The following is a 14,943-nucleotide window of genomic DNA, read 5'->3' on the forward strand; positions in this document are numbered from 1 at the left end:
CCTAGGTGACCAGACTGCCCGCCACCTACAACTCTGAATACGAAATACTGTACAATAGACATTAGCATAACACATAACATCTCACAATAGTTCCATAACAAGTTAAAGTGGTCACAATATTAATTACCTCTTCAAGAGATGAGCAGACTGCCAGAAACAATAGAGGTCTTAATTAACACAATTAACAATGGGACTGTACCCTAGGAGGCATACAATGGGAGCCTAGGTGGCCAGACTACCCAACACCTACAACCCTGAATATGAAATACTGTACAATAGATATTATTATGTAGGGGGGGGGGGTAGTACAGTCCCAGATGCATGTATACAAAGGAAGCTGATCTTGAGAGAGTCGGCGTTGTGCTGGTTACATGTGCTATGTCTGTGACTGAACCGTCCAGCACCCAGTTTGTGTGCTTCTGTCAGTATACAGCTTCTTCCAGTCTGGACATAGGAATCAGATATTATAGCGGATCATACAAGACTAGCCGACAAATAGGGAAGAAGGTTCTCACCCAAAAATTTGCAATACATGGCCCTGTCCATTGGCACCTCCAATATGGCAAAGTCAGCCTGTACCCTTAGCAGAGAAACAGCCCCAAAGCATGTTTCTACCTCTGTGCTTGACTGTAGGGATGATATTCTTAGGGTCATAGTCAGCACTTTTCTTCCTCCAAACATGACGAGTCGAGTTAATGCCAAAGAGCCCAATTTTGGTCTCGTCTGACCACAATAGTTTCCCCCAATCCTTCTCTGAATTATACAATGTATGGTTACCAGCAAACACACACATCATAGGTTGAACTGGATGGACTGGTGTCTTTTGTAAAGCTCACTAACTATGTAGCAAATAAATCTGCTCAGACAGAAGCGTGATTTACTACCTTCCTATCTTTTTGCAGGATGGACGGATCGAGTTTGCAGAATTTATCCAGGCTTTATCTGTCACTTCACGCGGGACTCTGGATGAGAAGCTGAGATGTAAGTCACCTAGCTTGCACAGTACATACAATATATTGCCAAATGGATCTATTTAAAGAGGTCCTACCACAAGACCATGCAATTCATCAAAAATCTCACCATAATATTATACCCCCATCAGCCATAACTTAGGACCACCCACCTAATATTGAGTAGGTCTCCTTTGGCTGCCAAAACAGTGCTGACCCGTCCAGGCATGGACTCCACTAGACCTCTGAAGGTACGCTGTGGTATCTGGCACCAAGCCACCAGTAGCAGATCCTTTAACCAGTCGCCGACCACCCCATAGCACAGTTACTGCAACAGGGTGGCCGCACTGTGCAAAATCATTTATATGTATGTGATTCTGCACTTCCGGGTTTTGGGCACAAGAGCGCGCCACCGGTGGCCATCTTACACAGTGGGTCCTGCGGACCCAATATTCGCCGAAACCCGCTGATCGTTTAGTAAACTGACAGAATGCCAATGTAAACAAGGCAGATTGTTGTTCTGTCAGTACGGAAGGCATTGAGCCTGTGTTTCTGTAAAGCAGGAACACCAATCCATGCCTTCCCCTAGTAAAAGCACCTCCCTCACTAAACTGAAACATTAGCTAGGCACACAGTTAACCCTTAGTCGCAGCAGAAGCCGATCAGCGGGTGCCAGCCAATGGATGTCCACCAGCACCCGCTGATCATCCATAAACTGACAAAATTGCATTTTGCACTGATTGTTTAATTAAAGATATAGATTCGGATTTTAGGATTGTTTACAGATATATATATATATATATATATATATATAGATATTTGAGATTATATATATATATATATATATATATATATATATATATATATATATATATATATATATATATATAGAGAGAGAGAGAGAGAGAGAGAGATTTGTATATTCACGGCGCTAGTAAACTTATTCATATGACCTATTTTTGATTCAATTACTTTTTCGATTCGATTGCATGTTCACATTTGGTTTTTAAAGGGACAGTACACGAGAATTCACACTCATTATCATAGTGCAGAATTCTTGATTATCTATTCCACTGTGATGACCCGTTGTTTTTGCTTTCAACACATCAAGTTCAGGGAGAACATGTTCACTTGCTGCCTAAAATATCCCAACGACTTTCAGATGTCATTGTAACAAGATAATCCATGTTATTCACTTTATCTGTCAGTGGTCATAAAGGTTTGGCTGATCAGTGTATGTGTTTTTATCATACTTTATGCCTTTTCTTTACCCGTGAAACCCTCCTTTGTGTAGACATCCAAAAATCCAGAGACTGTTGCTGGGTGATGCCATCTTGGATGTGATGTCAGCACCCCCAGCAGACTCAGTGCTGTCACTCAAGTGACACTCTCTAGTATTCCTCTTCTCTCCTTCCCCATCAACTACATAAAAAGTTATATAGGGAGTTGATGGGTGGGACAGAGGAGCTTGGCCAGCACAGAGAGAAATGATATCCTCAGAGAGGGCGAGGAGGCTGTGCTAAGAAACTGACTCTTCTAAAGCATACAGACTTGCTGGCAAGTTCAGAGGCACATTGCAAGTGATTTAAAAAATCATTTATGGAAACCTAAAAAAAATTGTAAGTAAATATTTACTGTATATAATCGAGTATAGGACGATCCGAATATAAGCAGAGGCACCTAATTTTACCACAAAAAACTGGGAAACCTATTGACTCGAGTATAAGCCTAGGGTGGGAAATGCAGCAGCTGCTGGACCCAACTGGACCACCATGAGACCCAAAACAGCGGCTGCGGGCATGGTACGGGAGATGCAGGGCTGTGGACATGGTACAGGAGATGATACAGGAGATGCAGGGCTGTGGGCATGGTACATTAGATGGTACAGGCATGGTACAGGTCAGGAGATGGTACAGGCATGGTACAAGAGATGGTACATTAGATGGTACAGGCATAGCACAGGAGATGGTAAAGGCATGGTACAGGAGATGATACAGGCATGGTACAGGAGATGGTTCAGGCATGGTACAGGAGATGGTTCAGGCATGGTACAGGCATGGTGCAGGAGATGGTACAGGCATGGTGCAGGAGATGGTACAGGCATGGTGCAGGAGATGGTACAGGAGATGGTACAGGCATGGTACAGGAGATGGTTCAGGCATGGTACAGGAGATGCAAGGCTGTGGGCATGGTACATTAGATGGTACAGGTCAGGAGATGGTACAGGCATGGTACAGGAGATGGTACATTAGATGGTACAGTCATAGCACAGGAGATGGTAAAGGCATGGTACAGGAGATGGTACAGGCATGGTACAGGAGATGGTACAGGCATGGTACAGGAGATGGTGCAGGAGATGGTACAGGCATGGTACAGGAGATGGTACAGGCATGGTACAGGAGATGGTACAGGCATGGTACAGGAGATGCAGGGCTGTGGGCATGGTACATTAGATGGTACAGGCATGGTACAGGTCAGGAGATGGTACAGGCATGGTACAGGAGATGGTACATTAGATGGCACAGGCATAGACCAGGAGATGGTAAAGGCATTGTACAGGAGATGGTACAGGAGATGGTACAGGAGATTGTACATGCATGGTACAGGAGATTGTACATTAGATGGCACAGGCATAGCACAGGAGATGGTACAGGAGATGGTACAGGAGATGGTACAGGAGATGGTACAGGAGATGGTACAGGAGATGGTACAGGAGATGGTACAGGAGATGGTACAGGAGATGGTACAGGAATGGTACAGGAGATGCAGGGCTGTGGGCATGGTACATTAGATGGTACAGGTCAGGAGATGGTACAGGCATGGTACAGGAGATGGTACATTAGATGGTACAGGCATGGTACAGGAGATGGTAAAGGCATGGTACAGGCATGGTACAGGAGATGGTACATTAGATGGTACAGGCATAGCACAGGAGATGGTAAAGGCATGGTACAGGAGATGGTACAGGCATGGTACAGGAGATGGTACAGGCATGGTACAGGAGATGCAGGGCTGTGGGCATGGTACATTAGATGGTACAGGCATGGTACAGGTCAGGAGATGGTACAGGAGATGGTACATTAGATGGCACAGGCATGGTACAGGAGATGGTACATTAGATGGCACAGGCATAGCACAGGAGATGGTAAAGGCATGGTACAGGAGATGGTACAGGAGATGGTACAGGTATGGTACAGGAGATGGTACAGGTATGGTACAGGAGATTGTACATGCATGGTACAGGAGATTGTACATGCATGGTACAGGAGATGGTACAGGTATGGTACAGGAGATTGTACATGCATGGTACAGGAGATGGTACAGGCATGGTACAGGAGATGGTACAGGCATGGTACAGGAGATGGTACAGGCATGGTGCAGGAGATGGTACAGGCATGGTACAGGAGATGGTACAGGCATGGTACAGGAGATGGTTCAGGCATGGTACAGGAGATGCAGGGCTGTGGGCATGGTACATTAGATGGTACAGGTCAGGAGATGGTACAGGCATGGTACAGGAGATGGTACATTAGATGGTACAGTCATAGCACAGGAGATGGTAAAGGCATGGTACAGGAGATGGTACAGGCATGGTACAGGAGATGGTACAGGCATGGTACAAGAGATGGTACAGGCATGGTGCAGGAGATGGTACAGGCATGGTACAGGAGATGGTACAGGCATGGTACAGGAGATGGTTCAAGCATGGTACAGGAGATGGTTCAAGCATGGTACAGGAGATGGTTCAGGCATGGTACAGGAGATGCAGGGCTGTGGGCATGGTACATTAGATGGTACAGGCGTGGTACAGGTCAGGAGATGGTACAGGCATGGTACAGGAGATGGTACATTAGATGGCACAGGCATAGACCAGGAGATGGTAAAGGCATGGTACAGGAGATGGTACAGGAGATGGTACAGGAGATTGTACATGCATGGTACAGGAGATTGTACATTAGATGGCACAGGCATAGCACAGGAGATGGTACAGGAGATGGTTCAGGCATGGTACAGGAGATGCAGGGCTGTGGGCATGGTACATTAGATGGTACAGGTCAGGAGATGTACAGGCATGGTACAGGAGATGGTACATTAGATGGTACAGGCATGGTACAGGAGATGGTAAAGGCATGGTACAGGAGATGGTAAAGGCATGGTACAGGAGATGGTACAGGCATGGTACAGGAGATGGTACATTAGATGGTACATTAGATGGTACAGGCATAGCACAGGAGATGGTAAAGGCATGGTACAGGCATGGTACAGGAGATGGTACATTAGATGGTACAGGCATAGCACAGGAGATGGTAAAGGCATGGTACAGGAGATGGTACAGGAGATGGTACATTAGATGGTACAGGCATAGCACAGGAGATGGTACAGGCATGGTACAGGAGATGGTTCAGGCATGGTACAGGAGATGCAGGGCTGTGGGCATGGTACATTAGATGGTACAGGCATGGTACAGGTCAGGAGATGGTACATTAGATGGCACAGGCATGGTACAGGAGATGGTACATTAGATGGCACAGGCATGGTACAGGAGATGGTACATTAGATGGCACAGGCATAGCACAGGAGATGGTACAGGTATGATACAGGAGATGGTACAGGTATGGTACAGGAGATGGTACAGGTATGGTACAGGAGATTGTACATGCATGGTACAGGAGATGGTACAGGCATGGTACAGGAGATGCAGGGATGCGGTCATAGTAGAGGAGATGCAGTGCTGCGGGCATAATACAGGAGAATCTCCTGTACCATGCCCGCAGCCCTGCATCTCCTGAGAAGATGCAGGGGCTGCGGAGGATTCTCACTTAACTTTCGGTGAGGCGCCTTACGTTTAAAAATGCAGACGCCAACACATCACTGCGCATGCGCCGTCTGCCCGGGAATAGCTGAACATGTACGGGCTTTCCCGAGCGGCAGCGGCACATGCGCACTGCACCGGAGAAATGTAAGTGTGGACCCTCACTCGAGTATAAGCCAAGGGGGGCTTTTTCAGCATAAAAAAAACGTGCTGAAAAAGTCCGATTATACTCGAGTATATACGGTAAAATATTTGATATTTCTGAACCTTTAACTTTCAATTTTTGGGGTCTCTTTAAAAAGATTTTTATAGGCAAAGAGTGAAAGCAAAAAGGTGTGTCCCCACTGGAGAGATTTCCTTTTACTTCCTGTCCCCGTAACACGGTGTCCTAAAATAATGGGATTATCTCACAGCAGCAGAAAAATGTTTTATTGCAGTAGAGAAACATTAGAAACTCTCAGATTTTTTTTTTATTGTACCTTTCTGACCTAGTGACACCACAGGCGCTCATTCTTGTTTGGGTGTCACCTGGACAGAAAATGAAGGAAAATCTCTCCAATGGGGTCACAGATAGCAGTATAATCAGTTTCTATTTCTTTTCTTCAAGAGTCTTTGCAGTAATAGATTATAAACTAAGTTATATTATTATAGTCACAAAAATTGTATTGCATTTATTTTAGTTGAGGTTTCTTTTACCTCCTCTGGGGAAATCACGAGATCCTCTGACAGTTCGATTTGCTTGTTATCACACACGGGAGATTTTCCAGTCTGATTTTCCAGTCTGCTATCATTTATTGGCTTATTTTAACAAAGACTACGTGAGAAATGTTTCGCTGATTCTCCATTGTTCTTGGCTGCGTCTCCAGAGATCGCTGAAGCATCATTTATAAATGTTCATTGTTATGTGTAAATCTGACAAATAAAAGATCTTTAACAGTCCTATTATCTATGGTATTCTACACTCACCGGCCACTCTATTAGGTACACCTGTTCAATTGCTTGGTAACACAAATTGCTAATCAGCCAATCACATGGCAGCAACTCAATGCATTTAGGCATCTAGACGTGGTGGAGATGACTTGCTGAAGTTCCAACTGACCATCATTTTTGGGAAGAAAAGGGGATTTAAAGGAATTTTGAAGTCAGAAGATTTTTTTTTTATCTTAAAGTGGAGTTCCACCCATTTTAGTAACTTTAGATGTATGTAATCCCCTTTAAAACTACTTTTACCAATGGAAACTTTTTTTTTTTTTTTTGCTAGGAAATACCTTATTTTCTTCTTTATTCATCCTCTCCTCACTTCCCGGTCCGGCCGCCGATCGGCGATTACGTCATTCGGCGATTCGCAAGGGCTGCTGGGATGTATCTCATGGGATGAAATCTCGCATTATTACACAGGTGTCCTGAGCTGTACTGTATGCATTGTATTGAGGCCGTGCTCTGCCCCGCCTCCGCTCCGCCTCCTCTCAGTGAGTTGTACTGTATGCATTGTTTTCAGCCCGTGCTCTGCCCCGCCTCCGCCCCGCCTCCTCTCAGTGAGTTGTACTGTATGCATTGTATTGAGGCCGTGCTCTGCCCCGCCTCTGCCCCGCCTCCTCTCAGTGAGTTGTACTGTATGCATTGTATTGAGGCTGTGCTCTGCCCCGCCTCCGCCCCGCCTCCTCTCAGTGAGTTGTACTGTATGCATTGTATTCAGCCCGTGCTCTGCCCCGCCTCCGCCCCGCCTCCTCTCAGTGAGTTGTACTGTATGCATTGTATTCAGCCCGTGCTCTGCCCCGCCTCCGCCCCGCCTCCTCTCAGTGAGTTGTACTGTATGCATTGTATTCAGCCCGTGCTCTGCCCCGCCTCCTCTCAGTGAGTTGTACTGTATGCATTGTATTCAGCCCGTGCTCTGCCCCGCCTCCGCCCCGCCTCCTCTCAGTGAGGATATAATGCTTTCAGTCCACGCTCACTGAGAGGAGGTGGGGCGGAGGCGGGGCAGAGCACGGCCTCAATACAATGCATACAGTACAGCTCAGGTCACCTGTGTAATAATGCGAGATTTCATCCAATGAGATACATCCCAGCACCCCCTGCGAATCGCCGAATGACGTAATCGCCGATCGGCGGCCGGACCCGGAAGTGAGGAGAGGATGAATAAAGAAGAAAATAAGGTATTTCCTGGCAAAAAAAAAAAAAAAGTTTCCATTGGTAAAAGTAGTTTTAAAGGGGATTACATACATCTATGTAACCCAAGTTATTAAAAATGGGTGGAACTCCACTTTAACTACTTCAGCCCTCGGAAGGTTTTACCCCCTTAACCACTTCCAGACCGCCCACTGCCGATATACATCAGCACTTTGATGTTAAATACCAGGGTTATGGTAGCAGATAGCTGCCATAAACCTGGAATTTTTTGAATCTGCGGGCGGTCCTCTTTCACATAAGGGAGGTCCCAGCAGCAGATTCCCCACGGGATCACACTTACGGTGCGGCGGGAGAAGATACCCCCCCCCCCTCCCTGCTGCTTACCGGACCCGCCGGCAGCGGAGAAAATTATCCGGTCTGTGCTCCTCACAGGCAGGAAGTCGAGTGAGGGCAAGCAGGTGGGCTACACCAGCAGAAGACCACACCGGGTGCCACTCCTGTCAGCTAAGAACAGGAAACTGAGGCTACGATTCACACAGGATCACCAAAATTGGTCAACAGAAGATTGGTAAAATGTTCCCTGGTCTGATGAGTCTCAATTTCAGCTGCAACATTCAGATGGTTGGGTCAGAATTTGGTGTAACATGAAAGCACGGATCCATCCTACCTTGTATTAATGGTTCAGGCTGGTGGTGGTGGTGGTGGTGTGTGGGATATTTTCTTGGCACACTTTGGGCCCCTTAGTACCAGTTGAGCATCGTTTAGAAACCACGGCCTACCTGAGTATTGTTGCTGACCATGTCCATCTTTTTATGACTACAGTGTACCATTCTTCTGATGGCTCCTTCCAGCAGGATAATGCACCATGTCACAAAGCTCCAATCATCTCACCACTGGTTTCTTCAACATGACAATGAGGTCACTGTACTCCAATGACCTCCACAGTCACCAGATCGGGTCACTGTACTCCAATGTCCTCCACACTCACCAGATCAGGTCACTGTACTCCAATGGCCTCCACACTCACCAGATCAGGTCACTGTACTCCAATGGCCTCTACAGTCACCAGATCAGGTCACTGTACTCCAATGGCCTCCACACTCACCAGATCAGGTCACTGTACTCCAATGGACTCTACAGTCACCAGATCAGGTCACTGTACTCCAATGGCCTCCACAGTCACCAGATCAGGTCACTGTACTCCAATGGCCTCCACAGTCACCAGATCCGGTCACTGTACTCCAATGGCCTCCACAGTCACCAGATCTGGGTCACTGTACTCCAATGGCCTCCACAGTCACCAGATCTGGGTCACTGTACTCCAATGGCCTCCACACTCACCAGATCAGGTCACTGTACTCCAATGGCCTCCACAGTCACCAGATCTGGGTCACTGTACTCCAATGGCCTCCACACTCACCAGATCAGGTCACTGTACTCCAATGGCCTCCACACTCACCAGATCAGGTCACTGTACTCCAATGGCCTCTACAGTCACCAGATCAGGTCACTGTACTCCAATGGACTCCACAGTCACCAGATCTGGGTCACTGTACTCCAATGGCCTCTACAGTCACCAGATCAGGTCACTGTACTCCAATGGCCTCCACACTCACCAGATCAGGTCACTGTACTCCAATGGACTCCACACTCACCAGATCAGGTCTCTGTACTCCAATGGCCTCTACAGTCACCAGATCAGGTCACTGTACTCCAATGGCCCCCACACTCACCAGATCAGGTCTCTGTACTCCAATGGCCTCCACACTCACCAGATCAGGTCACTGTACTCCAATGGCCTCCACACTCACCAGATCAGGTCACTGTACTCCAATGGCCTCCACACTCACCAGATCAGGTCACTGTACTTCAATGGCCTCCACACTCACCAGATCAGGTCACTGTACTCCAATGGCCTCCACACTCACCAGATCAGGTCACTGTACTTCAATGGCCTCCACACTCACCAGATCAGGTCACTGTACTCCAATGGCCTCCACAATCACCAGATCAGGTCACTGTACTCCAATGGCCTCCACACTCACCAGATTAGGTCACTGTACTCCAATGGCCTCCACACTCACCAGATCAGGTCACTGTACTCCAATGGCCTCCACACTCACCAGATCAGGTCACTGTACTCCAATGGCCTCCACAGTCACCAGCACCTTTGGGATGTGACGATTGGCATCAAGGATGTGCAGCCGGCAAATCTGCAGCAACTGCGTGATGCTATCATGTCCCTATGGACCAAAATCTCTGAGGAACGTTTCCAAAACCTTGTTGGATCTATGACATGAAGAATATAGGCAGTTCTAAAGGCAAAAGGGGGTCCAACCCGGTATTAGCAAGGTGTACCTAATAAAATGGTCGGCGAGTGTATATAATTCTACAAAAGAGGTTTATGTCTGACAATGACTTTCGTCTTCTTTATTTAGGGGCATTTAAATTGTATGACCTGGATAATGATGGCTACATCACACGAAACGAGATGCTGGATATCGTGGATGCAATTTACCAGATGGTGGTAAGTTTGGATTGAATGTATGCGAAAAAAAATCAGTAATCCAAATGCCAAAAATCAAATTATTTTGGCTCCATTCACACCTGAGCGTATCGTTTTCAGGCGTTTTTTTGGGCGTTTTTCAGGCGTTTTTTGCAGGTGCTTGGAGGCAGGTATTGAAATCGAACAAAAACGCTTGTAATTTGCCAAAAAAAGAAGCTCATGTACTTTTTTGAGCTTCAGGCGTTTTGCTTCAGGTGACAAAACACTCATATGTGAACAGGGGCCATTGAAATGAATGGGAATTTGCTTGTTTGGCGTTTTGAGACTTCAGAGATGAGCGTTTTACGAGCTGAAATACGCTCAGGTGTGAACAGGGCCTTTTTAAAATTTCTCATTTATCCAAAAAAAATAAAAGTTTAACTTCGGCATATGGCTAAATACAAATTTGAAATACATATACAAACACTTTCACCTACTAAACTAAACTAATTAGGGGATTGGAGGACCTTAATTATGAAGAGCGTCTGCAATCGCTTCATTTATTCTCCCTGGAGAAGAGACGCCTGAGATGGGACATGATAGCAATTTATAAATATCTCAATGGTGATCTCAGCATAGAAAAACAGCTATTCAGTCGAAGGGATTGCATGAGGACTCGAGGACATACAATGCGATTAGAGGAGAAGCGTTTTACCCTCAGGCTATGCAGGGGGTTCTTTACTGTTAGGGCTACAAGATTGTGGAATTCTCTACCACAAGAGGTGGTTTCTGCGGGAAGTATGGTGGCTTTCTAAAGACTCTTAGACGTCCATCTCAAGGATCAGAACATTCAGGGGTATGAGAGATGATTACGGCCACACACACCTACACAGGTTGAACTATTGTCTTTATTCAACCTCACCTACTATGTAACTATATATACTAAAAGAACTGAAATTCTGTTCAGCCAGTCTTGAGATCAGCCAGCTCTGCCAAATAGCACAGCCAGTGCAGTTAAAGTATAAGTCGGGGCCAAAAAATTATATCTGTCCAATGCATGCACATTTCTCCTTGATTAATCCCTTTAAAAACTCTGTCAAAAATCCAGTGTGCTCCTAACTTACAGTTTGGGCTGACAACAGTGCCTGTGCTGCACTGAAATTCCTCCCTACTGGACTACAGAACTCCACCTATTCCTCACACCTCCCTGTCCTGTTTCACATTCATACAGTGCATCCGAAAAGTATTCACAGCGCTTCACTTTTTCCACATTTTATGTTACAGCCTTATTCCAAAATGCTTTAAATTCATTATTTTCCTCAAAATTCTACAAACAATCCCCCATAATGACGTGAAAGACATTTGTTTGAAATCTTTGCTAATTTATTAAAAATAAAAATGTAAAGAAATCCCATGTACTATTCACAGCCTTTGCTCAATACTTTGGTGAAGCACCTTTGGCCCCAATTACAGCCTCAAGTCTTTTGAGTATGATGCTACAAGCTTGGCACACCTATTTTTGGGTAGTTTCTCCCATTCTTCTTTGCAGGACCTCTCAAGCTCCATCAGGTTGGGTGGGGAGAGTTGGTGCACAGCCATTTTCAGATCTCTCCAGAGATATTCAATCGGGTTCAAGTCTGTGTTCTGGTTGGGCCACTCAAGGACATTCACAGAGCTGTTCCGTAGCCACTCCTTTGTTATCTTGGCTGTGTGCTTAGGGTCGTTGTCCTGTTGGAAGATGAACCTTCGCCCCAGTCTGAGGTCCAGAGGACTCTGGAGCAGGTTTTCATCAAGGATACAGTATCTCTGTACATTGCTGCATTCATCTTTCTCTCAATCCTGACTAGTTTCCCAGTTCCTGCCACTGAAAAATATCCCCACTGCATAATTCTTCCACCACCATTATGTACATGGGATTTTTTTCATTTTTTATTTTTAATAATAATAATAATAGTTGGACGAATAGTGTCGTATCAGTGGAAGGAATAGTGTCCCATCATTGGTATCAGTGGGAGGAATAGTGTCCCATCATTGGTATCAGTGGGAGGAATAGTGTCCCATCAGTGGTATCAGTGGGAGGAATAGTGTCCCATCATTGGTATCAGTGGGAGGAATAGTGTCCCATCATTGGTATCAGTGGGAGGAATAGTGTCCCATCATTGGTATCAGTGGGAGGAATAGTGTCCCATCATTGGTATCAGTGGGAGGAATAGTGCCCCATCATTGGTATCAGTGGGAGGAATAGTGCCCCATCATTAGTATCAGTGGGAGGAATAGTGCCCCATCATTGGTGTCAGTGGGGAGGAATAGTGCCCCATCATTGATGTCAGTGGGAGGAATAGTGCCCCATCATTGGCATCAGTGGAAGGAATAGTGTTCCATCATTGGTGTCAGTGGGAGGAATAGTGTCCCATCATTGGTGTCAGTGGGAGGAATAGTGTCCCGTCATTGGTATCAGTGGGAGGGATAGTGCCCCATCATTGATGTCAGTGGGAGGAATAGTGCCCCATCATTGGTGTCAGTGGGAGGAATAGTGCCCCATCATTAGTGTCAGTGGGAGGAATAGTGTTCCATCATTGGTATCAGTGGGTGGAATAGTGCCCCATCATTGGTGTCAGTGGGAGGAATAGTGCCCCATCATTGGTGTCAGTGGGAGGAATAGTGCCATCATTGGTGTCAGTGGGAGGAATAGTGTCCCATCATTGGTGTTAGTGGGAGGAATAGTGTTCCATCATTGGTATCAGTGGGAGGAATAGTGCCCCATCATTGGTGTCAGTGGGAGGAATAGTGTTCCATCATTGGTATCAGTGGGAGGAATAGTGCCCCATCATTGGTGTCAGTGGGAGGAATAGTGCCCCATCATTGGTGTCAGTGGGAGGAATAGTATTCCATCATTGGTATCAGTGGGAGGAATAGTGCCCCATCATTGGTGTCAGTGGGAGGAATAGTGTTCCATCATTGATGTCAGTGGGATGAATAGTGCCCCATCATTGGTGTCAGTGGGAGGAATAGTGCCATCATTGGTGTCAGTGGGAGGAATAGTGTCCCATCATTGGTGTTAGTGGGAGGAATAGTGTTCCATCATTGGTATCAGTGGGAGGAATAGTGCCCCATCATTGGTGTCAGTGGGAGGAATAGTGTTCCATCATTGGTTTCAGTGGGAGGAATAGTGCCCCATCATTGGTGTCAGTGGGAGGAATAGTGCCCCATCATTGGTGTCAGTGGGAGGAATAGTATTCCATCATTGGTATCAGTGGGAGGAATAGTGCCCCATCATTGGTGTCAGTGGGAGGAATAGTGTTCCATCATTGATGTCAGTGGGAGGAATAGTGCCCCATCATTGGTGTCAGTGGGAGGAATAGTGCCCCATCATTGGTGTCAGTGGGAGGAATAGTGTCCCATCATTGGTGTCAGTGGGAGGGATAGTGCCCCATCATTGGTATCAGTGGGTGGAATAGTGTCCCATCATTGGTGTCAGTGGGAGGGATAGTGCCCCATCATTGGTATCAGTGGGAGGGATAGTGCCCCATCATTGATGTCAGTGGGAGGAATAGTGCCCCATCATTGGTGTCAGTGGGAGGAATAGTGCCCCATCATTGGTATCAGTGGGAGGGATAGTGCCCCATCATTGGTATCAGTGGGAGGAATAGTGCCCCATCATTGATGTCGGTGGGAGGAATAGTGCCCCATCATTGGTGTCAGTGGGAGGAATAGTGCCCCATCATTGAACAAAACCAAATGTCCAGCTATTGGACAATGTAATGGCGCTTACAGAATGCAGCCTATTGCTGGGAATACATTTGGAGTGTATTTGATTTATGTGTGTGCTTTTTTTGGTTTTCTTTTTGCAGGGTAACACAGTGGAGCTTCCAGAGGAGGAAAACACTCCAGAGAAGAGGGTGGACCGGATTTTTGCAATGATGGACAAGGTGAGCGGAAGTTATAAGATAATTGCAGCACAAGGGTTGTAGTTATTGGGCACTCTGTAGGGTGCTCTTCATAAAGGGCCACAAACATATAAAATGCTGTCCTATATCATCAACCTGTATTTATGCTAAATAAACTGGATCATCCCAGAATTGGCTGTTTTTCCAGCGCCTTTTTTAACCAGTTCTGGACCGGAAGGATTTGTCCCCTTAATGACCAGGCCATTTTTTGTGATTCGACACTGCGTTACTTTAACTGAAAATTGCGTAGTCATGCGACGCTGTACCCAAATAAAATTGATGTCCTTTTTTTCCCCCACAAACAGAGCTTTCTTTTGGTGGTATTTGATCACCTGTGCGATTTTTATTTTTAGCGCTATAAACAAAAAAAGAGCGACAATTCTGAAAAAAAAAAAACAATATTTTTCACATTCTGCTATATAACATTCCCAAAAAAAAAAATTATATAAAATGTTTTCATCATTTTAGGCCAATTTGTTTTCTGCTACATATTTCTGGTAAAAAAAAAGATCCCAATAAGCGTATTTTGATTGATTTGCGCAAAAGCTATCACATCTACAAACTAGGGGAAGATTTCATTTTTATTTATTTATTTTTTACTAGTAATGGCGGCGATCTGCC

At 45.9% G+C, this 14,943-nt stretch overlaps 1 protein-coding gene across 1 annotated transcript in view; it reads left to right on the forward strand.

Annotated features, from left to right (window-relative positions):
- NCS1 (neuronal calcium sensor 1) overlaps positions 1-14,943 on the forward strand; it is a 167,579-nt gene that overhangs the window by 130,653 nt on the left and 21,983 nt on the right. Inside the window, exons 4-6 of the mRNA XM_082263105.1 lie at positions 903-981; positions 10,329-10,417; positions 14,227-14,304. Of these exons, the coding sequence (XP_082119231.1) occupies positions 903-981; positions 10,329-10,417; positions 14,227-14,304 (246 nt within the window). The remainder of the gene's footprint in view (positions 1-902; positions 982-10,328; positions 10,418-14,226; positions 14,305-14,943) is intronic.

Source organism: Pelophylax lessonae (genome assembly GCF_965119305.1).
Source record: "Pelophylax lessonae genome assembly, chromosome: 7".
NCBI classification, from domain to species: Eukaryota; Metazoa; Chordata; class Amphibia; order Anura; family Ranidae; genus Pelophylax; species Pelophylax lessonae.